The following is a 26,496-nucleotide window of genomic DNA, read 5'->3' on the forward strand; positions in this document are numbered from 1 at the left end:
TAATCATCAGAATAAACAGACAACCTACAGAATGGGAGAAAATATTTGCAAATTATGCATCAGACAAGGAACCAATATCCAGAATCTACAGGGAACAAGTAATTCCATTAAAAAGTGGGCAAATGACATGAACAGACATTTCTCAAAAGAAATACACAAATGGCCAACAAACATGAACAAATGTTCAACATCACTAATCTTCAGGGAAATGCAAATTAAAACCACAGTGAGATACCACCTTACCCTACCCAGAATGGCCATGATTAAAAAGTCAAAAGACAGTAGATGTTGACATGGATGTGATGAAAAAGGAATGCTTATACGTTGCTGGTGATAAAACAGTATCTAGAGATCTCAAAGAAGTAAAAGTAGGTCTACTATTTAACCCAGCATTCCCATTACTGGGTATCTACCCAAAGGAAAAGAAGTCATTATATCAAAACTGCACATAGGTGTATTGCAGCACAGTTCGCAGTTGGAAAGTTATGGAGTCAACCTCAGTGCCCAACAACCAATGAGTAGATAAAGAAAATGGGGTTTATATATACCATGGAATACTACTTAACAAAAAATGAAATAATACCTTGCAACGACTTGGATAGAACTGTAGGCCATTATTCCAAGTGAAGTAACTCAGGAATCAAAAACCAGATACCACATGTTCTCACTTACAAGTGGGGACTTAGCTGTGGGTACACAAAGGGACACAGAGTGGCATAATGGACATTGGAGAATCAGAAGAGGGGGAAGGTGGGGTGGGGAGTGAGGGATAAAAAACTATAGGGTACAATATACAGTACTCGGGTGATGGGTGCACTAAAACCTTAGACTTCCCTACTGCCTACTTTATCCGTGTAACCAAAAACCACTTGTACCCCTAAAGCTATTGAAATAAAAAATTTTATTTAAAAAACTAGAATTACAGTATGATCTAGTAATACTACTTCTGGGCATATATCCAAAAGAATTGAAAGCAGGATCTTGCAGGATCATTCACACCCATGTTTGTAGCAGCACTGTTCACAATAGCTAAACGTTTGAAGCAACCCAACTATCCATCATGGGAGGAATGGATACATATATGTGGTATATACATACAAGAAAATATTACCCAACCTTAAAATGGAAGAAAATTTTGACACATGCTACCACATGGATAAACCTTATGTTACATGAAATAGCCAGTCACGAAAAGATACTGTACAATTCCACTTACCTAGAGTAGTCAAATTCATAGAAACAAGTAGATAGTGGTTGCCAGATGCTGTGGGGAGGTGGAAAATGGAGGGCAATTTAATGGGTTATAGTGTTTCAATTTTACTAGATGAAAAAGTTTTGGAGATTGATTGCATAACAATGTGAATATACTTAACAGTACTGAACTATACACATAGGTTAAGATGGTAATTTTTATGTTACATGTTTTTTACAATAATTTTTAAAAAGAATCTAGGAACAATTCTTTCATAAGGTCATAATTTAGAAGCAGTAGCAGATTTAGACAGCATTATTACTGTTTTTAATGAATCAACTTTATTTTCAAGAGCAGTTTTCACAGCAAAATTGAGGAGAAAGCACAGGGAGTTCGCCTGTACCGCCTGTTCCCACGCATGCGCAACTGTCGACATCCCTCGCTAGAGTGGTACATTTGTTACAATTGATGACCCTACATTGACACATCATCACCCAAGTTCATACTTTACCTTAGGGTTCACTCTTGATGTTGTACACTCTGGATTTTGACAAATGTATAATGACATGTATCTGCCACTGTAGTATACAGAAAAGTTTCTCTGCCCTAAAAACCCTGTGTTCAGCCTGTTCTTCCTTCCTCACTAATTTCTAGCACCCTCTCATCTTTTTATTGCCTCTGTAGTTTTACCCTTTTCAGAACGTCATATAGTTGGAATTATACAGTATGTAGCCTTTTCAAATTGGTTTTTTTTTGTTTGTTTGAGACAGCATTTTGCTCTGTTGCCCAGGCTGGAGTACAGTGTTGTGATCTTGGCTCATAGCAGCCTCTACTCCTGGGCTCAAATGATCCTCCCACCCCAGCCTCCCAAGTAGTTGAGACTACAGGGATGCAGCAGCACACCCAGCTAATTTTTGTGTTGTTTGTAGAGACGGGGTTTCACTGTGTTCCCCAGGCTGATCTCAAACTCCTGGGCTCAAGCGATCTGCTGCCTCAGCCTCCCCAAGTGTTGGGATTACAGACGTGAACCACTGCACTTGGCCTGGGTTCTTTCATTTAGTAATTTGCATAAATTTCCTCTGTGTCTTTTTGTGACTTAATAGCTTATTTACTTTTAGTGCTAAATAATCTTCCATTTATGTAGGTACCACATTTTATCTGTTCACTGAAGGGTCTCTTGATTGCTTCCAAGTTTTGGCAATTATAAATTGTTATAAATAAATAAGGCTGCTGTAAACATCTGTGTGTAAATTTTTCTGTGGTTAAGTTTTCAGTTCATTTGGGCAAATACCAAAGAGCACAATTGGTGAATCATATGTAAGAGTATGTTTAATTTTGCAAGAAACCGCCACACTGTGTTCCATGGTGGTACCATTTTGCATTCCTTCTAGCAGTGAGTGAGAGTTCCTGTTGCTTCACATCCTTGTCAGCATTTGGTGTTGTCAGAGTTATGGAATTTGGCCATTCTAATAGGTTTTTTATAGTATCTCGTTGTTTTAATTTGCAATTCCCTTATGACATACGATGTTGAACATCTTTTCGTATGCTTACTAGCCATCTTTACATTGTCTTTGATGAAACATCTGTTTGATAAAACATCAGATCTTTTGCCCATTTTTAGTTGGGCTGTTTTCTTAATGTTGGGTATTAAGAATTCTTTGTACAGTTTAGATAACAGTCCTTTATCAGATGTGTTCTTTGCAAATACATTCTCTCAGTCTATGGTTTGTCTTCTCATTCCTTCATATTGTTTTCTGTGGAGCAGAAATCTTAAATTTTAATGAAGTGCAGCTTATCAGTTTTTTCTTTCATGGATTATGGCATCAGTGTTTTCTTTCATGGATTAAAGTCATCACCATACCCATGGTCATCTAGGTTTTCTCCTGCGCTATCTTTACAAGCTTTATGGTTTTGCATTTTACGCTTACGTCTGTGATCCATTTTGAGTTAATTTTTATGAAAAGTGTAAGGTCTTCGTCTGGATTCATTTTTTGCAGAAATGTCCAGATACTGCTAAATGTCTCCAGGAGAGGGGAGAAATTCCTCCTTGGTTGAGAATTACTGTTATAAATAGAGCAGTTTAAATGATAGTAGAAAATGCCACTGAATTTCATTTATTTTTGCATGTGAATGTCCAGCACCAGTATTCCAGCACCATTGTGGAAAATAGTCTTTTCACCATTGCATTGCCTTTCCACTTTGTCAGTGATAGTTGACTACATTAATGTGGGTCTGTTTCTGGGCTCCCTATTCCACTGACCTATTTGTTCTTTCACCAATACTACATTGTCTTGATTACTGTAGCTTTCCATCTAGTCTTGAAGTCTGGTAATAGGCACAGAATTATTTTGATAACACTTGTCAACTAAAGTTTGTGGATTTTTAAGCTAGTGATCTGTTACCAACCTAATTCTACTCTGCCCTGTGCTCTCTTTTGTCTTCGCAGTCCTCCAGTTGGAAAAATAGAGCTGCCGTAGTTGAATTAACAACCAAGCTTGGCTTTCTGTAATTTTTTTTTCCCAATTATAAGTGGTGTTCTACCATAACACTATTTAAGAGGCAAGGATAGTGCCTGTGGTACCTATAACAAATATGTAACTTGTTTTTAATTAAGAAGTTTAGGTTAAGTGAAGTTAAAGCAGCCAGATGGAATTTTAAAATTATATATGTATTCTGTTTATTATACAAGTATTTGGTAGGTTGCAATGATAAAAAAATATTAAAACGGTGGCTTGTAAGTATTATAAACATGAATACAGTCTTTATGATTTGGTATTAGTTATGCGCTTTTTTTCTTCTTTTGTTTTAGGAGTCTACCATGGCTCAAGAATCTCCCAAAAATTCAGCAGCAGAAATTCCAGTGACTAGTAATGGAGAAGTTGATGACTCTCGTGAACACGGCTTTAATAGGGTAAGAACACTTTTCTTTCTCTTAATGCAAAGAATCATGATAAGCCTTTAAATGTTGAGATGAAAGTAATAGACAAAATATAATATAGGGTTGTTTTCTTAGATTGGCTTCAGTCAGGAATCTAATGTTATCATATAGGGATGACAAGGAAGGCCATTTTAATAGTTTGTCAAGATTAAGCTCCAGGCCAGTAAACTATTAGGTTTTGGTTTATCTTCAGTAATTGATCAGCACAAGAGTATGTCTGATGATTTTGGTATCTAACTTTATAAGACTACTTAATTCTGTTTGTAAAAAAAGATTATCCTTTTAAAATTGGCACTGTCTAATATCTTTTCTATATGTATGTCATTTAGTACATAATTTCTAAATAGCCACTTCTGATTTTGCTGTTCATTTTCTAAAGTGCCATACTTGACTCAGTGGAAAATGGTATTCGGGGTTCATTTAATTTTGATCTGTCAGTTGAAATTTAATTTTAGTGCATTTTAATGGGAACACCATGGGTTTGAAGATAATCTGGGTTCAAATTTCAGCTATGCCACATTTCTAGCAGTATAACCTTGTGCCAGTTATTTTAATCTCTTCAGATTTTTGTTTTCTAATCTCTGTAATGAATATCTTACTTACTTTCATGAAGATATTAATATTAAATGAGATAAGTAATATGTCTAATATAGCCATAGAAATTATAGTGATGGTTATTTCTGGAGATACTTGCATTAAACATTCCTTTTTATGACATTTGATATAAGTGTACAACTTTAAAAATAGAGTTTTCATATTTTTGAAAAAGTAGTGGTTGAAATGTACTTAAATTATTGTGTAGTTTAGATAGTACTCTTTACTCCATATGTTTAAGAATAAAATACTTTAGTTTAGCAGAAGGTGATAACTTAAATCAGGATTTCTCAGTCTTAGCACTGTTGACATTTTGGGCCAAATTATATTTTGTTGGGTCTATTGGCCTACGCATTGTAGGATGGTTAGCACATCTCTGGCCTCTTCCTACTATTTAATAGATGCCAGTAGTACCCTGCAGTTATGACAAACAAAAATGTCCAGATATTGCTAAATGTCTCCAGGAGAGGGGAGAAATTCCTCCTTGGTTGAGAATCACTGTTATAAATAGATCAGTTTAAATGATAGTAGAAAATGCCACTGAATTTCATTAATTTTTGCATTAACAATCTTTTGAAAGGACCTAGTATGTCTTCAAGCTTAAGGTTTATTTTAATGGCAAGTGCTTTAACTTGGTTTCTGAGCACTGTGGTCCAGCATGGTGTGACTCATAGAACCAAGAGACTTTTAAAATCTGAGCACACAAAAGAAATTTTCATTTCAGATTTTAGTCTTTCCAAGACATACCTGCATAATAAGAAACTTAAGTTAGCATCATTAGACTATACCAATTACTTTATAAACTTTTATTAATTTTAATACTAATTATGCCAAGATTCAAGTTAATGATTTCTTCATCTTATTTTTGGTAACAACTCTTTTTGCAAACTTACTATGCAAGTATTTACTATCTGCTCTGTACCAGGTACTGGGAATATACAGTGAACAAAAATATCTGTCATCAGGTAGTTGATATTTTAAAAGACAATCTGATGAAAGCTAAGGACCTTTATCCAAGAATAATGCAATAATACATAGAAAATGTTGCATTCATGGTTAGGGAAGTCACTTGCCATCTTAAGCCTGTTTTTCTTCTTCCTGTTCTTCTTTATTGAGGTATAGCTTCTACACAGCAGAAAGCACAAATGTTAAGTGTACCACTCAAGAGAACTACCGCTCAGATAAAGATGTAGAACATTTCCAGGACCTCAGAAGGCTTCCTTATGCCCTGTAGGCAATACAACTCACCCCATCCTGGGATAAACACATTAACCTAACTCTATAATCATAAATTGCTTTTGGCTATTCCTGAACTACCTATCAGTGGAATCATACCTATCAGTGGAATCATACAGTGTGTACTCTTTTTCAACTGGCTTTCACTCAACATTATGTCTGTGAGATTCAGTCATGTTGTTGCTTATTGCAGTTTTTTTTGTTTTGTTTTGTTTTGTTTTGTTTTTTTTGAGACGGAGTCTGGCTCTGTCACCCGGGCTAGAGTGCAGTGGCCGGATCTCAGCTCACTGCAAGCTCCGCCTCCCGGGTTTACGCCATTCTCCTGCCTCAGCCTCCCGAGTAGCTGGGACTACAGGCGCCCGCCGCCTCGCCCGGCTAGTTTTTTGTATTTTTTAGTAGAGACGGGGTTTCACCGTGTTCGCCAGGATGGTCTCGATCTCCTGACCTAGTGATCCGCCCGTCTCGGCCTCCCAAAGTGCTGGGATTACAGGCTTGAGCCACCGCGCCCGGCCCTTGTTTTTTTTTTTTTTTTTGGAAACGGAGTCTCGCTCTGTCACCCAGGCAGGAGTGCAGTGGTGCAATCTTGGCTCACTGCAAGCTCTGCCTCCCTGGTTCACGCCATTCTCCTGCCTCAGCCTCCCGAGTAGCTGGGACTACAGGCACCCGCCACTACACCCAGCTAGTTTTTTTGTGTTTTTAGTAGAGACAGGGTTTCACTGTGTTAGCCAGGATGGTCTCGATCTCCTGACCTCATGACCCGCCCGTCTCAGCCTCCCAGAGTACTGGGATTATAGGCTTGAGCCACCACGCCCGGCCGGCAGTTTTTGAATTTTTTTTTTATTTTTACTTTAAGTTCTGGGATACATATGCAGAACATGCAGGTTTGTTACATAGGTATACATGTGCCATAGTGGTTCGCTTCACCTATCAAACCATCATCTAGGTTTTAAGCCCTGCATGCATTAGGTATTTGTCCTAATGCTCTCCCTCCCTTTGCCCCCCACCCCCTGAATATTTCAGTGTTTTAAATTGTAGTATAGTTTTCCAGTGTGTTAATATACCACAGTTTGTATATCCATTCTTCAGCTGATGGTTATCTAGGTTGTTTCCAGTTTATGGCTATTATGAATAAAACTGCTGTGACCATTCTTGTACAGATTTTTTGGTGTACTTGATTATTTGTTTCTGTTGGGTACGTACCCAAGAGTGAAATTGCCAAGTCACGAGTATATAAATGTTTGGCAAATAGTTGGACCAGTTAACAACACCAGCAATGAATGAGAGTTCTAGTTGTTCCACATCCTTACCAGCTCTTCATGTTGTCATACATTTTAATTTTAGTTATTCTTATGGAGGCATAATGGTATCCCATTGTGGTTATAAAATGCAGTTCCCTGATGACTATGATGTTGAGCACATTTTCGTATTGTTATTAACTATTGGAGATTGTCTTTTATAAAGTACTTTTCCAAGACTTTTGCCCATTTCTCTACTGGGTGTGTGTCTTTTTTCTAATCTCTTTGTAGGAGTTCTTTGTATATTCTGGGTATATGTCATTTGTTTGGATGTATATATGCAAGTGTCTTCTTCCAGTCTGTGTCTTGTTTTTGTACTCTATTAATGGCATCTTTTGATGAACAGAAGTTGTTAATTTTAATGAAGTCCAATTTCTCAATGTTTCCTTCTGTAGTAATTTTTATGTCCCATTTAATAAATCTTTGCCTACTTCAGTACCTTGAAGACACTTTGTTTCTTCTAAAAGTTGTGTTGTTGTGTTTTTCACAGTATGGTCTGTGATTCATCTTGAATTAGTTTTTGTGTATGATGTGAAGTAGGGACCAAGATTTTTCTTCCCCTCATGTAAATATTCAGTTGATCAGCACTTTTTTTTGAAAAGACTGTTCTTTCTATCCATATGCAAAAAAAATTAAATTGGATCCTTAACTTACACCATACACAAAACTAACTCAAAATGGATTAAAGGCCTAACTGTAAGACCTGAAATTATAAAACTTCTAGAAGAAAACACAGGGGAAAAGCTCCATGACATTGGTCTTAGCAATGATTTTTTGATATGACATCAAAAGCACAGGCAACAAAAAAATAAACAAGTGGGACTACGTTAAACTAAAAACTTTCTGCACAGCAGGGGAAACAATCAACAAAATGAAAGGGCATCCTATGGAATGGGAGAAAATATTTGTAAACCGTATATCTGATAAAGTGTTAATATCATCATAAAGTGATGCTGGATTTTGTCAAATGCTTTTTTGGCATCTATTGAGATGATTAACTTTTGTTTTTAATTCTGTTTATGTGGTTTATCACATTCATTGACTTGCATATGTTAAACCACCCCTGCATCCCTGGTATGAAACCCACTTGATCATGGTGGATTATCATTTTGACATGTTGTTGGATTTGATTAGCTAATATTTTGTTAAGGATTTTAGCATCAATGTTCATCAAGGACATCAGTCTGTAGTTTTCTTTTTTGATTATGTCCTTTCCTGGTTTTGGTATTAGGGTGATGCTGGCTTCATAAAATGAATTAGGGAGGGTTCCTTCTTTCTCTCTCTCGTGGAATCGTATCAAAAGCATTGGTACCAATTCTTTGTTGAATTTCTGGTTGTAATTCTGCTGTGAATCTCTCTTGGTCCTGGACTTTTTTTGTTGGTAATTTTAAAATTACCATTTCAGTCTTGCTGCTTGTTATTGATCTGCTCGGACTAGCAAATATTTCCTGATTTAAGCTAGGAAGGTTCTATTTTTCCAGAAATTTATCCACCTCTTCTAGATTTTCTAGTTTATGTGTGTAAACATGTTCATGGTAGCCTTGAATGATCTTTAGTATGTCAGTGGTGTCAGTTGTAATATCTCCTGTTTTGTTTCTTTGTGAGGTTATTTGGATTTTCTCTCTTCTTTTCTTGCTAATGGTCTGTCAATTTTATTTATCTTTCAAATAACCACCTTTTTGTTTCATTTATCGTTTGTATTTTTATTTGTTTATTTCAATTTCATTTAGTTCTGCTCTGATCTTGGTAATTTCCTTTCTTTTGCTGGGTTTGGGTTTGGTTTGTTCTTGTTTCTCTAGTTCCTTGAGTTGTGACCTTAGAATGTCAGTTTGTGCTCTTTCAGTTTTTTTGAGGTAGGTGTTTAGCACCTCTTTGCACTTCTTAGCACCACCTTGCTGTTTCCCAGAGGTTTTGATAGGTTAATTTCCACCTTGTTTTTTCATTTTTGACCCAATGCTCATTCAGGAGCAGGTTATTAATTTCCATGTATTTGGTATCAAAGGTTCCTTTTGGAGTTGATTTCCAGTTTTATTCCACTGTGATCTGAGAGGGTGCTTGATATAATTTCAATTTTCTTAAGTTTATTGAAGTTCATTTTATGCCCATCATATGGTCTATCTTGGAGAAAGTTCCATGCGCCATTGAATAGGATGTGTATTCTGTGGTGGTTGGATGAAATGTTCTGTATGTATCTATTAAGTCCATTTGTTCCAAGGTATAGTTTAAATCCATTGTTTCTTTGCTGACCTTCTGCCTTGATGACCTGTCTAGTGCTGTCAGTGGAGTATTGAAATCCCCCACTATTACTGTGTCGCTGTCTATCTCATTTCTTAGGTCTGTTAGTAATTGTTTTATAAATTTGGGAGCTCCAGTGTTAGGTGCATATTTGTGTAGGATTGTGATATTTTCCTGCTAGACAAGGCCTTTTACCATTATATAATGTCCCTGTTTGTCTCTTTTAATTGCTGTTGCTTTAAAATTTGTTTTGTCTGATTTAAGAATAGCTACCCCTGCTTGCTTTTGGTGTCTATTTGCATGAAATGCCTTTTACCATGCCTTTTCTTTAAGTTTAGCTGAGTCATTATGTGTTAGGTGAGTCTCATGAAGGCAGCAAATGCTTGGTTGGTAAGTTCTTATCCATTCTTTGGCTCTGTATCTTTTTTTTTTTTTTTTTTTTGAGACCCTGTCTCACTCTTGTTGCCCAGGCTGGAGTGCAATGGCACAATCTTGGCTCACTGCAGCCTTCACTTCCTGGGTTCAAGTGAGTCTCCTGCCTCAGCCTCCCGAGTAGCTGGGATTACAAGACACCCACCACCACGCCCAGCTATTTTTTGTATTTTTAGTAGAGATGGGGTTTCACCATTTTGGCCAAGATGGTCTGGATCTCCTGACCTTGTGATCCACTCCCGTCGGCCTCCCAAAATGCTGGGATTACAGGCATGAGCCACCGTGCCTGGCCAGTTCTGTATCTTTTAAGTGGAGCATTTAGACCATTTCTATTCAATGTTAGTATTGAAATGTGAGGTACAGTTGCATTCATTGTGCTCTTTGTTGCTTGTGTACTTTTGTTTTTTGTTTTTGCTTTTTAATGTGTATTTTTGTTTTATAGGTCCTGTATGATTTATGCTTTAAAGAGATTCTGTTTTAATGTGTTTCCAGGATTTGTTTCAAGATTTAGAGCCCCTTCCATCAGTTTTTGTGGTGGTGGCTTGGTAATGGCAGATTCTCTCAGCATTTGTTTGTCAGAAAACGACTGTATCTTTCCTTATATATGATACTTAGTTTCCCTGGGATACAAAATTCTTGGCTGATAATTGTTTTGTTTGAGGAGGTGAAAGATAGGGCCCCAGTTCATTCTAGCTTGTAGAGTTTCTGCTGAGAAATCTGTTGCTGATCTGATAGGTTCTCCTTTATAGGTTACCTGGTGCTTCTGTCTCATAGCTCTTAAGATTCTTTCTACCCCTGGACCAGCCTGCTAGCCCATGCTCCAATGTTAATGACATCGAAGGCACCCCTCTCAAGGAAATCTCAACTGCACAACCCTTACCACACCCCAATTCGGCAGGAATCAGAGCAGTCGTCGGCCAGCCTCCCCAGCAGCACTTGGGTTTTCCTGTTGAGAAGGGGGACTGAGAGATAGGACTAGCTGGATTTCCTAGGCCAACCAAGAGTCCCTAAGCCTAGCTGGGAAGGTGACTGCATCCACCTTTAAACACAGGGCTTGCAACTTAGCTCACACCCAACCAATCAGAGAGTAGCTCACTAAAATGCTAATTAGGCAAAAACAGGAGGTAAAGAAATAGCCAATCATCTATTGCCTAAGAGCACAGCAGGAAGGACAATGATTGGGATATAAACCCAGGCCTTCGACCCAGCAGCGGCAACCCCCTTTGAGTCCCCTCCCTTTGTATGGGAGCTGTTTTCACTCTATTAAATCTTGCAACTAGAGAAAAAAAAGATTCTTTCTTCGTCTTAACTTTGGATAGCCCGATGACATTGTGCCTAGGATCTTTTTGCAATGAATTTTCCAGGTGTTGTTTGTGCTTCTTGTATTTGGATGTCTAGACCTCTAGCAAGGCTGGGGAAGTTTTCCTTGATTATTCCTCTGAATATGTTTTCCAAGCTTTTAGAATTCTCCTCTTCCTCAGGAGCACCGATTATTCTTAGGTTTGGTCATTTTACATAATCCCAGACTTCTTGGAGGCTTTTTTCATATTTTCTTATTCTTTTTTTCTTTGTCTTTGTTGGATTGGGTTAATTCGAAGACCTTGTCTTTGAGCTCTGAATTTCTTTCTTCTGCTTGTTCAATTCTGTTGCTAAGAATTTCCAGAGCATTTTGGATTTCTAAAAGTGTGTCCATAAAAGTTTCCTGAATTTTTTATTGTTTTTCCTTTATACTATCTATTTCCTCGAATATTTCTCTCTTCACTTATATCATTTTTTGAATTTCCTTGCATTGGGCTTTGCCTTTCTCTGGTCCCTCCCTGGTTAGCTTAATAACTAACCTCCTGAATTCTTTTTCAGGTAAATCAAGGATTCTTGGTTTGGATCTGTTGCTGGTGAACTTGTATGATTTTTGGGGGAATAGTGTTGAAGAGCCTTGTTTTGTCATATTACCAGGGTTGGTTTCCTGGTTCCTTCTCATTTGGATAGGCTTTGTCAGAGGGAAGGTCTAGGGTTGAAGCTGTCGTTCAGATGTTTTTGTCCCACAGGGTGTTCCCTTGATGTAGTATGCTCCCCCTTTTCCTATGGAAGTGGCTTCCTGTGAACCAAACTGCAGTGATTTTTGTCTCTCTTCTGGATCTAGCCACCCAGAGAGTGTACCTGGCTCCAGGCTGGTACTGGGGGTTGTCTACAGAGTCCTGTGATGTGAACCATCTATGGGTCTCTCAGTCATGGATACCAGCACCTATTCCAGTGGAGGTGGCAGAGGGTGCAATGGACTCCATGAGGGTCGTTAGCTTTGGTGGTTTAATGCTGTATTTTTGTACTAACTAGTTGGCCTCCTGCCAGGAGGTGGTGCTTTCCAGAAAGCATCAGCTGTACTAATGTGGAGAGGGACTGGTGGTGGGCACTGCCTTAGAACTCCCAAGAGTATATGCATTTGTCTTCAGCTACCAGGGTGGGTAGGAAGGTGGGGCAGGGCTAGTTGTGTTTGAGCTTAGACTCGCAGTGGGTGGGTCTTGCTGCAGCTGCTGTGGGGGATGGGGATGAGATTCTCAGGTCACTGGAATTGTGTACCTAGGAGGATTATGGTTGCCTCTGCTGAGTCATGCAGGTTGTCAGGGAAGTGGGGGAAAGCCACAGTCACAGGCCTCACGCAGCTCCCATGCAAACTGAAGGGCTGTTCTCACTCCCACCGTGCCACCCCCCTAACAGCCCTGAGTCTTTTTCGAGGCAGAGAGCGTGATGGGCTTGTAAACTTGACCCAGGCTACCTGGCTTCCAGCTGCGAAAGAGGGCTTGGTTCTTCCATGGCCTGTGGAGTCTGCACATTGGATTTGTGCCCTCCCCCAACTTCTGGCCAGGAGGCTCCTAGTGCTGTTCAAATTGTTACAAAGTTGAGCTGGAGATTTCCCTCTCACTGTGGAGTTTTACCCCCTGCTCCTCTGGTCACCCTCCTGATGGATCCCTGTGGTGCCAGGCAGGAATGGCCTGCTAGGGGACCCAGCGAGTTCCCAGGGCCTTTCCGCTGCTTCCTTTACCCCTGTATTTCTCTTGGCTCTCTAAACTGACTCAGCTTTAGGTAAAGTCAGAAACTTCTCCCACAAACAGACCTTCAGCCTCTCCAGTGGGAGTACGTGTTTGGGAGAGGAGGCTCTCCCTTTCCCACTTCCATAGTTGGGGCAATCACAGTATTTGGGATGTCTTCCTGGTTCTCTGGGAGCAGTCCATTTCCTTCAGAGGGTCTGTGGATCCTCTCAGGATTGCTGGTTTGTTCTTGCAGTCGATCTGGAGCTAAATTTACAATAAAAAGTTTTATTAGAATAAAGTGAATTAAACTGCAACATACCAGTATGAGTTCTTTGCTTATTCAAAGCCAATAACTTCCTCCTTTGTGAATTTACTGATTGACTTATATCAAATTCTCTTTTTAAAGATTCCCTTGCAATTATTTTACTTCCTATTGGAAGGCAGAAAAGGAAAACATAGGTTGTGTTGGAGGTCTCTCCTTATTGAATATGAACCTTATCAATGGGTAAGCCTCCATAAAAGCAATAACCTATTTCACCTCCTTAAAGAAATTCAACATAATACAAGTTAATTATTTCTGTTTGTATCTGGTCTTGTTAAAAATACACACATCAGATGACACAAACTAATGGAAAAACCTTCCATGTTCTGGTTTGGAAGAATCAATATCATTAAAATAGCCATATTGCCTAAAGCAATCTACAGATTCAGTGCTTTTCTATCAAACTGCCAGTATCATTTTTTTCACAGAACTAGAAAAAACTATCCTAAAATTCATGTAGAACCAAAAAAAGAGTCTAGATAGCCAAAGGGATCCTAAGCAAAAAGAACAAATCTGGAGGCATTACATTTTGCAACTTCAAACTATACTCTAAGGCTATAGTAACCAAAACAGCATGGTACTGGTATAAAAACAGACACAATGACCAATGAAACAGAAAAGAGAACCCAGAAATAAAGCATCACACCTGCAGCCATCTGATTATTGACAAAGTCAACAAAAATAAGCAATGAGGAAAGGACTTTCTATTCAATAAATGGTGATGGAATAAATGGATAATCATATGCAGAAGAATAACACTGGACCCCAACTTTTCACCATATGTAAAAAGTAACTTCAGATGGATTAAAGATTTAAAGATAAGACCTCAAACTAGAAAAATCCTAGAAGAAAACCTAGGAAACACCATTTGGACATTGACCTTGGGAAATAATTTATGAATAAATCCTCAAAAGAAGTGGCAACAAAAACAAAAATTGACAAGTAGGACCTAATTAAAGAGTTTCTGCACAGCAGAAGAAACTACCAACAGAGTAAACAGCCTACAGAATGGGAGAAAATATTTGCAAACTCTGCATCTGACAAAGGTATAATATCCAGAACTTATGAGGAACTTAAACAATTGAACAAGCAAAAACCCCCATTAAACAAATGGGCAAAAGACATGAATAGACACTTTTCAAAAGAACACATACAAGCAGCCAACAAACATATGAAAAAATGCTCATCACTAATCATCAGAGAAATGAATATCAAAACCACAATGAGATGCCATCTCACACCAGTCAGAATGGCTCTTATTAAAAAGACAAAAAATAACACATACTGGCAAGGCTGCAGAGAAAAAGGGAACACTTATACACTGTTGATGGGAATGTAAATTAGTTCATCTACTGTGGAAAGCAGTTTGGAGATTTCCTAAGGAACTTAAAACTACCATCAGACCCAGCAATCCCATGACTGGGTATATATCCAAGAGAAAATAAGTCATTCTACCAAAAAGACATATGCACTCGTATGTTCATCGGCGTGCTATTGACAATCACAAAGGCATAGAATCAATCTAGGTACCCATCAGTGGTGGATTGGGTAAAGAAAATGTGGTAGATATACATCATTAAATACTATGCAGCCATAAAAAAGAACAAAATTACGTCTTTTGCAGCAACATGGATGCAGCTGGAGGCCATCCACCTGTTTTTGTTCCTGCTGAATTAACACAGGAACAGAAAACCAAATACCTTATATTCTCACTCATAAGTGCTAGCTAAACATTGGATACTCATGGACATAAAGATGGCAAGAATAGAAACTGGGGACAACTAGAGTAGGGAGGGAGAGAATGGGACAAAGGGTGAAAAACTATTGAATACTATGCACAGTACCTGGGTGACATTAAACACACACACACACACAGAGCATATGAGTCCTTTACATATTTAATAGTTTTGAATTAAAATAAAACTCAGCCATGTGCTTTCTTAACCCATGAGTGAAAACAGTATTTCAGAAACATCATTTGACTATTTTGAATAAATTACCCTCAAGATCTGTTTACCTAAATTTTGGCTTACTTTTCCCCATTTATTTTTCTGAAGAATAAATAGGAAAATTGCATTGAACTCCAAATTCATTTTTCTATTTTAATAGAGATAAAATTTATAGAGAAAATAAGTATATTAATATATTTTATAGACCAGTGAAGAGAATCTCATATGTAAAACTGGATCATAACCAAAGTTTTCTGAGGTACTTTACTTATATATATCTTTCTTTTATACTTGTTTAAAATCTTATAATGTCTTTTGTTTAATGCATAATACACTTTTAAAAGTTTAGTCTTGCATGAAATCAAGGTGGTAGGTTGTCATATTACGTTGTCATATTACATTGTCATAACCTGGCTGACCAGCTGGTGTCACTGTGGCACAGGCAATGAAATTACAATTTTTTTTTGTTCTTGTTTGTGTTTCTCATTGCAGATGTTTGATTTTCCATTTTCCTTCCTTTCTTAGTCTGTCCTAAGAGAGGCCCTGGTTAGCTTCACATTCAACATTCACATTTGTGTAGAGATAATTTCGTCCTAGAAATCCCTTTGCTAGCAGTTTAGTCATTGCCTCATATGTTAATGTTTTTAGATTTGTTCCTTTTTTTTTCTTTTTGAGACAGAGTCTCACTGTGTCGCCCCCAGGCCAGAGTGCAATGGTGCGATCTCGGCTCACTGCAACCTCTGCCTCCTGGGTGCAAGTGATTCTCGTGCCTCAGCCTCCCAAATAGCTGGGACCACAGGCCGCCCGGCTAATTTTTGTATTTTTCGTGGAGACGGGGTTTCGCCATGTTGGCCAGGCTGGTCTCGATCTCGTGACCTCAGGTGATCCTCCCGCCTTGCCCCCTCAAGGTGCTAGGATTACAGGCATGAGCCACTGCGCCCAGTGTCCTCTTTTTATTAAGATGGGGCAGCAATGGCTAGACGTGGAGAGGATACTCATCTTAGTATTATCTCAGTTTTTTACAGCAAAAATATTTCTGCTTCTAAATAAATGCATTTTATTTAGAAAATAAAAATTTAAATTATTCTTAAAAGAATAATTTTATTCTTTTAAAAATTAGTATTTTCAAAAAGATTAGTAAAATTTAATCTAAATAATTCAAGTTACTCTGATTTGTAAACTGTGTGTAGTATTTGTAATGGATGCTGCTATAGTGCTGGTCAAAATTAATTAGAAATTTGCAACTCATACCATGAGTTTAAGAGCGGAAGCAAATCATATTAACTCCACATGGTTGAAACTTCTTGTGAATTTATAGTTGGTAGATTTAAAGACGTTGCCTCATTAGACCTAGTTCAAATGGAATTTTTCCTGTGGAAGGCCCAAAACAAAAATCCACAAATTTAGGGTGTTTTTACCTATGAACGCTTTCTCTAGGAAAACGTACATACACAAACCTACCAAATTTTGCATTCAGATTTAGTGAGCTTAGGACCCCCTGAACCCTGCATAAGGGTTCTCAGGTTCCCTGAGTCTTGAGAACCTCCCACCTCTAAGTTTTAAGTTAAATCACAGAGTATTCGTTCAGTAGAAGTATCTTAGAGATCTCTGAGTCTCACTATGTTATTTTACAGTGGAGGAAAAAGGCCCTTGAAGTTGTTACGGAATTACCCAGTATTAATTAAATAGGTGTACCAAAAGCTTATGTGATTTGACTATAAGTGCAGTGAGTGCAAGAGCACTCTCTTTCATTACCTTACTTCCAGGGTTTGGTAACAGTTTTTGGCACGTACTACCAAAGAGGGCCTTTTAATAAATGTTTGGTGAATAAATGAATGTTTATTCATGTAAGCGAGTACGAGGACTAGAAACCAGATTTTTAGACTTCTCTGAAAAACCAGGGAAGAGATATTGTAATGTTACAGTTGATACATCTTGTGTCCTTAATTTCGCTGCATGTGGTATTTGGGTTTGTGAGTGTGGAGTCTTTGTTGTTATTGTTTTAATTTTTAATGATTTTGTTGAACTAAGTCATTTCTTCATTCTCTTGTACTTAGCAGTCTGCAGTATCATACACTACAATCTGGAGAAGATTTGGGAAAGAAATACAAGAAATTGTTGGAACACTGTTCCTCCAACTCCTACCCTTACCAGTCACATGTTGTAACTTATTTATCTGCTTTTCCCAAGAGATTGGAATCACTGTTAGGTCAGAGATAGTGTGTATACACAGCACAATTTATGGTTCATAATAGTTGCTCAATAAAAGAATGAATTCTAGTTAATAGACTTAAAAGTTGACATCTTTTCTACTTCAGCCATCCTACCCTAGCGTTCTTATAGCATGTGACGACAGTTTGTCTCCATTCTATGTAGGAATGCAATATAATGTTTCCACGTTATAATGTTTCCACGTTACTCACACCTAAAAAATGTGGTAGCTCAGTCAATGGCAATAATGATTTGATGGGGACTTTTTCAGAGAGCCAGTTTTGACCTAATAATGTATGTTGGTCCCTTTTAGAGATAATGGCAAATGATTTTCAAGGATTGTTTAACCCATGCAAATCTAGATTCATTTTAATACTGCTTGCTTTTCAGCTATAGGCTATACTCTTAATACTATTACTACAAATTAATATTTTAAGTGTATTTATTTTTAATATACTATACATTAAATTAATTCTGGATTGAGAGTCCTGTTGAAAATACAGTTCATAATGAAAGGTTGAAGGCTTATCTGTCTTAAATTATAATCTGAGAGTGTGTCCTTATTTATAAACAAAAGCTATTAGGAATATGTTGTTCTTAAATTTCTTGGAGGAGTTATTTTGAATGTAGATACATATAAATATTTCCACAGTGATAGTATGTGAATGAATTCAGTATTTCTTTGATGCAAGTTGGTACATGATTCAGGCTTCTGAACTACTTAGAATCTAGACTAAGTAGGTGAGGCCAAGAGGGTGGGCAGTGAACCACCAAAAGGTACTGTAAGTTCTTGTTAAATATTGTTGAATGATTGAATGAGACAGAGGGAGAAAGGAAGATTGAAATTGTGTGTCTGTGGTGGGTGTGTATGTGCCTGGTGGTAAAATGGAAAAAATATTAATAAAAATGTTAGGAGATTTACTGTCTTGATTAGATGGGATAAGATATAGGAGGATATTGTGATCATAAAGTGACTTATTAAACTTATTAGAATGAGAGTCTAGAAGTGTTGCTTCCCAAATGAGGACAAGGTCTAAGAGTGGCAATTTGAGTTTAGGTTGCCTGAGTGGAATATGCAGTATGAAAGATGAAAGGCATTAGAGTTGAAGATGTTACTGAAATCTGAGACTAAGGTATAGATTGGGTTATACTAAGTCTAAAATGTCTTATCTGCCCTGACACTTTTTTGGCATGTTGTCCAACGACAGATTCCCAAACCTGATCCAGATTACCAATTTTAGGCATTTCTGCAAGTATACTGAGGGAAAATAAAATCACATACCTTTACATATCATTATTACTATCCCCTGTCATTCTGCATCAACATAGGTAGGCAGGCTCATGGAACAGATTTTAAGTGTTTTACAATTTATATTTTAAAATATAGCAACCTACTATATACCGTGACGTTAGTGGACTGTATTTTTAATGATCTAGGAAAACTTTCAGCCTAGACAGCTAATATATCAGCTTGGAAGGAATTGCTAACTGAACATCTATAAACATTTCCTGAAAATGTGCCCAACAACATGCAAGAGGTTAGAAACACCCAGTTTAATGGTGAGAGTTAGAGATAAAGCAGAAGCCCTAGATGTGCCAAAGCCCTCAATAAATATTTGAAATTGATTGGAAAGAAGGTAGATGACAGTGTTGAGGTGGGGACGAGGGCAGTGAGAAAGGTTACAACAGGAAACGGGGGTAGGATAGGGGCAGAGTTGCACAAGAATGGAAAGCAGTTCTCTACAACAGTTCCTCAAAATAGACTAAGGATCGCCTGCATCAGAATCACCTGATTTCCTTGTTGTGAAATTCGGATTTCTGGGCTTCTCATTCCAACTCAGTGAGAATCACAACAGGCAGCTAAGAGCAATCTGCATTTTTAACAGGATCCTCAAGTGATTCCTACTGAAATTAAAGTTTGAGAACTGGTTGTTTAGAAGTACCAATAGAGAGCTTAGAAAATGCTGACCCTGCCTCCTAACAAGAGAATGTTGATAAGTAGAATGCTGGAAGATAATTAGTTTTATAAAACTCAAGATAATTGTGGAGAAGCAGAGAGGCCACTATAAGGAGGGTTAATAATGTTATAGAACTGGGGATGTGGAGGCTGTTCTAATAGTAGCTTTGCTTCTGGCAAATATTTTTTATAGACAGCTAACTGTTAAACTAACAAAGGAGATTTTAAATTAACAATTCATCAAACATTTAACATAAGTTTTTCAGTTTGTTTCTTTAAAAAATGTATTATGGGCCGGGCGCGGTGGCTCAAGCCTGTAATCCCAGCACTTTGGGAGGCCCAGACGGGCGGATCGCGAGGTCAGGAGATCGAGACCATCCTGGCTAACACGGTGAAACCCCGTCTCTACTAAAAAATACGAAAAACTAGCTAGGCGAGGTGGCAGGCGCCTGTAGTCCCAGCTACTCGTGAGGCTGAGGCAGGAGAATAGCGTGAACCCGGGAGGCGGAGCTTGCAGTGAGCTGAGATCCCGCCACTGCACTCCAGCCTGGGCGACAGCGAGACTCCGTCTCAAAAAAAAAAAAAAAAAGTATTATGTAGATGCTTTGGAAGGTTTTGTCCATTTTGAAGGATGAGATGTTATTGAGAAAATTTCTTGCTGAATAAAGTAATAGACACTGTGCTAGATGTCAAGAATACAAGTGGTGAACAAAATAGATAAGCTCCCTGATCTTAGCATATGGTCTTTGGAGTGGGGAGAGAGAATATAGACGAGTTAATTTTAATACCATGTGAAAAATGTTATGCTAGGCCAAGTATAGCATGGTCTGAGTACTGGTAGGAGCATGGAAAGATTACCTGAGTAATTACTATATAAACTGAGGTCTGAAGGATGACCTAGCCAGATAAAGGGTGAAAAATATTCTCATCAGAAGCAACTGTAACAACCCGAAGGAAGTGTGAGACCAGAGAACTGGAAATTCATGTTGGAATGGAGAATGTGAGGGCAGGTGTGTGAGAAATGAGGCTAGAGAGAGAAGTAGATAGTAGATCCTGCAAAACCTTAAAACCATATCGAAGAGTTTAGTGGTTACCTGAAAGGCAATGGAGAGCCACTAAATGCTATAAAAATGGGTGTGTCTCAGTTGGGTTCGCATTTTAGAAAACTGTCTCTGGCTACAGTTTAAAGAATTAATTGCGGGTCTGACAGTAATAGAGGCATGGGCATGGGAAACAAGTTCAGTCATCAATGGCAGAAGAGGAGTGAGACTTAGGACATTCTCAAGGATACTTTTTTTGTTTGTTTTTTGAGACGGAGTATTGCTCTGACGCCCAGGCTGGAGTGCGGTGGCCGGATCTCAGTTCACTGCAAGCTCCGCCTTCCGGGTTTACGCCATTCGTCTGCCTAAGCCTCCCCAGTAGCTGGGACTACAGGCACGCGTCTCCTCGCCCAGCTAGTTTTTTGTATTCTTTTTTTATTTAGTAGAGCCGGGGTTTCACCGTGTTAGCCAGGATGGTCTCGATCTCTTGACTTCCCGAAGTGCTGGGATTACAGGCTTGAGCCACCGCACCCGGCCAAGGATACATATTTTAAAACAAATTTGCTGAACGTTTTGTGTTCTTCACGTGTTGGTTTTACACTAACTTCAGTTCAAAAGTATTACCATGCTAAATTTTAAGTTCTAAACTTATGTTTTTAATGTCATAATTATAATAACCTCTATTAAAATATACAAAATGGAGACATTATTTTTCACAGCTTTATGAAAGCTATTACTACAGATATTACTTTGTATTCTTTTAAAAGAACTCAAAATGTACAAAAACGTGTTTGGAGCTTTTGCCAAAAGCATATTTTGTTTTAGCTTAATTGTTTGAAAAATATTTTTAAAAACTGTTCAATAATCCAGCATTATCCTAAAAGCTTGAATAAAACATTAACTCAGGTTTATGCCATTTTATTGTACACTTGTTAAGCTTGGCCTTGTGAAGTGTTAAACTTTGAATTGAATGTCAGCAACATAAAAATGCAAATTAGGAATTTTACGTTGTTAATTATAAATGGGTTCATTGTCTCTGAAATATATTCTGGAAAATATAGGAGTAAATTCAGTAGCAGATACTTTAAAAGTTGCCAAGCTAGGCACAGACTTACAAAACTGATACACTTAAAAAATTTGAGGGTTGGCCAGGTGCAGTGGCTCATGCCCGTAATCCCAGCGTTTTGGGAGGCTGAGGCGGGCAGATTGAGTTCAGGAGTTTGAGAGCAGCCTGAGCAACTCGGTGAAACCCTGTCTCTACTAAAATACAAAAGAAATTAGAAAGATATGGCAGTGTGTGCCTGTAGTCCCAGCTTCTCAGGAGGCTGAGGAAGGAGAATTGCTTGAACCCGGGAGGTGGAGGTTGTAGTGAACCGAGATCGTACCATTGCACTTCAGCCTGGGTGACAGAACGAAACTCCATCTCAAAAAAAAAAAAAAAAAGGAAAAGAAATTTAAAAGTTATATAAAGAAAGCATATTTAAAATTTTGGTGAACTATGTTACTTAGAGAATGAGTATTTTATTGAAAACAGTCAACAAGCTCATAAAATCCTGAGTATTATCTCACAAGTCATAAATTCCTCTCACATAGCCCATATCGTTTTGTTTTGCATTTAGCTGTGAAACCGTGTTGGAATGATAGTTCTCTTCAGAATTGGAATTGAACCTATTTTTATCGTTTTTAGTTAGGCTCCTTCTGTTAGTAGCAGTGTTGGAACCGAACTGTCGATTCCCTCCTGGGCAGGGGTCGCCGCGAAGGATCACCGACACGAGATTCACAGCAGAGAGTTATTTATTACTAGCGCGCTAGGGTCCCAAGCTCTAAGTTGGCCCTAGGACCCCGAGTGCTTGTTACAGGTTGTTTATATAGGCAAACACAAGTTCAAACACAGCTTAGGGCGCGAAATTCAAACAAAGCTTTAGGCGCGTGGTAATTGGGTCTGTCTATGGCCTGAGCAAGGTATCTTGTTCTGATTGGTTGGGGCGGGACCTTAGGAGGTTCTTTCCTGGAATTGCTGATTCCGGGAACATCGGGGACATTGAGTCAGGGTGGGACCTCATGAGGCTATCAGGGTGGGACCCCATGAGGCTATTTCCCAGAATTGTCTTTCTGTTTGGGTTCTGGGAACATCGGGGGGCTATCCGTGGCCATCTGGGGTTTAAGTTTCATGATGGCCAAGCTTTCTAAATTTTATGAGGCTTAGGAATTATGAGGCCTAGTTTCAACAGCTTAGGCATAGGAAGGCCTTAGTGCTTTTCAGATTTTACACCTGTTTTACCTATAGGACAGTAGGGTTGTCTTCTAGAAGAACTTTTGTTTGTTTAGTAAAGAACCCCAGCAGACAATAGGGAGTGATTTGAGTGACTGTAATGTCCTCAGCTACAGTTGTCTCCATTTGCATTTAAGATTATTATTGGTATGTTTTTTTTTCTCATATTGTTAATTGGTTTTTGGTTATTTTGTATAATCTTTGTTCCTTTCTTTTTGCCTGATTGTTTCTCATTATGGTTTGGTGGTTTTCTGTAGTGGTGCCATTTGAGTCTTTTCTGTTTGTCATTTATGTGTTTGCTTTACCTGTGAGTTTTATATGTTCATGTGTTTTGATGATGGTAAAATGTCCTTTTGCTTCCAGGTTTAGCATTCCGTTGAGCATTTATTGTAGTGCCTGTCTGTGGTGAGGAATTACCTCAGCTTTTGCTTGTCTAGGAAAGACTTTATTTCTCCTCCTGGTAATTTCGTTGGATATAGTATCCTTGGCTGGCAGTTTTTTTTCTTTCTGCACTTCAAATATATCATCCCATTCTCTCCTGCCTCTATCTCCTGAGAAATCCACTGGTAGTGGTTCCTTTGTGGGGGTTCCTTTGTAGGTGATTAGACACTTTCTTACTGTTTTTAGAATTCTCTATTGTTGACTTTGGACATTTTGACTATAATGTGCCATAGGGAAGATCTTTTTGTATTATATCAGTTTGGTGATCTGAGAACCTCCTGTATCTGGACGCCTAAATCTCTTGCTAGACTTGGACAGTTTTCATTTATTGTTTTATTAAATAGGTTTTCTAACACTTTCGTTCTCTCTTCACCCTCTGAGACCCCAATAATATGAATATTTGGTCACTTTATGTTGTCTCATGTCATGAATACTTTCCTCATTCTTTTTTGGTCACTTTATGTTGTCTCATGTCATGAATACTTTCCTCATTCTTTTTTATTCTTTATTTTTTTCTGATTGGGTTCTTTCAAAAGACCTGTCTTCAAGTTCTGAGATTCTTTTTCTTTTTTTTTTTCTTTTTTTCTTTTTGAGACTGAGTCTCACTCTATCACTCAGGCTGAAGTGCAGTGGGGCACGATCTTGGCTCACTGAAACCTCCGCCTCCCGAGTTCAAGCGATTCTCCTGCCTCAACCACCTGTGCATCTGGGATTACAGGCACGTGCCACCACACTCAGCTAATTTTTGTATTTTTTAGTAGAGATGGGGTTTCACCATGTTGGCCAGGTTGGTCTCGAACTCCTGACCTCTGGTGATCCACCTGCCTTAGCCTCTCAAGGTGCTGGTATTACAGGCATGAGCCACCACACCCAGCCAAGTTCTGAGATTCTTTATTCTGCATGAACTAGTCTATTATTGAAGTTTTTGAATGTATTTTGTATTTTAAGCAATGAATTCTTCAATTCCAGAATTTCTGTTTCCTTTTTTATGATCTTTGTCTCTTTGGCAAATTTCTCATTCATATCCTGAATTGTTTTTCTGATTTCCCTCTATTGTTTTTCAGAATTCTCTTGTATCTTCATCTTGGGAATCAGTAGTTTGAATTCTTTTTCCAAGATTTCCTGAATTTCTTTTTGGTTGGAATCTGTTGCTGGAGAATCATTGTGATCCTTTGGAGGTATTATATTTCCTTGCTTGTTCATGTTTTTTGTGTCTTTACGTTGATACCTGGTTTAACCGTTTCTCCATTAGTTTGAATTTGCTATTGTAGGGGAGGACTTTTTCCTGAAGTTGTATCTATGGTGTTGGGTGAGTAGGCTGCTTTGACTTTGATTCTTGTGCATGCAGTAGTGTACTCTGTGTAATTTCTTTGGCTATATACAGCATCAGTGGTATCTGTGATTTTCCTCAGTGGATTAAGTGTACAGTTATTAGTGGAAGCTGTGGTGAAGTTTTGCTTTAGATGTCAGGCCCCAGATAGTCTTCAGGCCCCAGTTGTAGCAGTGGTGGGCTGAGCATGCCTGTCCTTTGGCCCCAGCATGGTATATGCTGGCACCAGTGTTAATGGGTCCAGGCAAGTGGATTTTTGGGCCTCCAGATGGCTTACTTGGATGCCAGTAGTGGCAGCAGTGGGCCAGGCAGGTGGGCAGGTTCTTGGACCTCTAGACAGCCAGCATAGCATGGGCAATGGCAGTGGCAGTAGCAGATGACCGTTTGGGTCCTGAGTAGTGTGCACAGGTGTTGGCAGTGGCTATGATGGGCTGGGCGGACTACTCTCCAGGCCCTCAGGGAGTGCATGCAAGTAGGTGCCAACTGAGGTGGTAGCAGCTGGGGGGGTAGGTCCAACCTCAGGTCCTCTGGAGGAGTGTTCAGGTGCCCATGGTAGTGGACTGGGCTGGGCAGTGCTGTGGTCCCCAGACTATGTGTTCTGGCACAGCTGTAGGGGGTGGGGAAGCCAGGTTGGGTAGGCTTGTCCTCAGGCCCCCCATGGTGTGTACAGGTGTGCTAGCTGTGGTGGGGAGGGGTGGAGTGCAGAATGTGTGGGTGGGAGGTGGCAACAGCTCTGATTCTGTACTTCCACTAGAGAGGGTGGTGCTGCCTTTAGTGACTGGCGGCAGCCTAGGCTGGTGGATAGGGAACATCTATGCCCCTCAGATCTCGGCCCCTGCAGTGCTTGTGCCTCAGCCCTGGATGCAGTAGTCTGCTGTCACTTGCACCTAAGTCCTAGGGCCAGCAGTCCGTGCTTCTCTTGTTTTTCAGGACAGTATGAGGTCTGTTGGGAGCAGAGTTCTGAAATGGTACCTTGCTATATATGCTTCGATCTCAGAGAGCACGTGGGACCCAGAGTGAGCCTCCTTTCTGGGGCAGTGTCATCACACAGTCTCCTGGCAGCTGCCTATGTTTGTTTAAGGGCCCATGAGGGTCCAGGGGCTCTCTTGTAGCTAGGATTGCAAGAGTTCACAGTGGGAATGTAGACTTCTGAGGGTCTGTCATTTACCTCTTTCCCATATAGGGAAGTCTCCTTTTGCCTCCCAGCTGATCCTGCCAGAGCAGGTTGCCTTGCTTCCTTCTCCTTCCTTGCTTTAGATATTTCCTGTCACTTTTCTGTTGAATTCCAGTGGTCTGTCTTGGATAATGTATTCGAAGTGTGATTATCTACTCTTTTGGTTCTTTTTAATGGAGGAGGGGAGTGCGAAATGCCTCTAATCAGCCACTTGAAGCCTCTCTCTTACGTTGTCTCTTCTAAGAGGCCATAGGTGACAAGATGAAAGGTGTCTCTATAACTGCTTGAAAAGTTAGGTAATCAGAATTATCTATCATGTGTACTATTTAATAACACATTACTTAGTCCCATGCTCCCAGATAGTACTACTATTATATCTCTTTTCCAGAAATTTATACGATATTCTATGACAGGAGAATGATTCAGATGAGTATTGTTCTTTCTGATAAAGTTCCAAGGATACATCTAACATAACCATTCTGGACCTATACAGTCAGCTGTCTTTATCCCAGGTTCTGTATCCCAGGGTCCACATCCACAGATTCACCCAACTGCATTGAAAATATTTGGGGAAAATGAAATAAAATAAAAAATAACAATACAATTAAAAATAATACAGATTTAAAAGCAATACAGTATAACAGCTATTTACATGACATTTACATTGTATTTGGTATTGTAAGTAATCTAGAGATTATTTAAAAGTATACAGAGAGGATGTGTATACAGTATAGGCAAATATTATGCATTTTGTATAAGGGACTTGAGCATCCATGTATTTTGGTATCCAAGGGATCCTGGAACCAATCTTCCAAAGGACAACTCTGTGCCATTTGTATGTTGTTTGTGTTC

General features: G+C 38.9%; 1 protein-coding gene across 11 annotated transcripts in view; it reads left to right on the top strand.

Moving 5' to 3' along the window:
- Positions 1 to 26,496, top strand: part of ARFIP1 (ARF interacting protein 1) — a 134,358-nt gene that overhangs the window by 52,893 nt on the left and 54,969 nt on the right. For all 11 annotated transcript variants that reach the window (XM_015450922.2, XM_045392960.1, XM_074040628.1 and 8 more), the window contains exon 2: positions 4,002 to 4,103. In XM_015450922.2, coding sequence (XP_015306408.1) covers positions 4,063 to 4,103 — 41 coding nt within the window. In that variant the 5' untranslated portion in view covers positions 4,002 to 4,062. The remainder of the gene's footprint in view (positions 1 to 4,001; positions 4,104 to 26,496) is intronic.

This window comes from Macaca fascicularis, chromosome 5, assembly GCF_037993035.2.
Source record: "Macaca fascicularis isolate 582-1 chromosome 5, T2T-MFA8v1.1".
In the NCBI taxonomy this organism is placed as follows: Eukaryota; Metazoa; Chordata; class Mammalia; order Primates; family Cercopithecidae; genus Macaca; species Macaca fascicularis.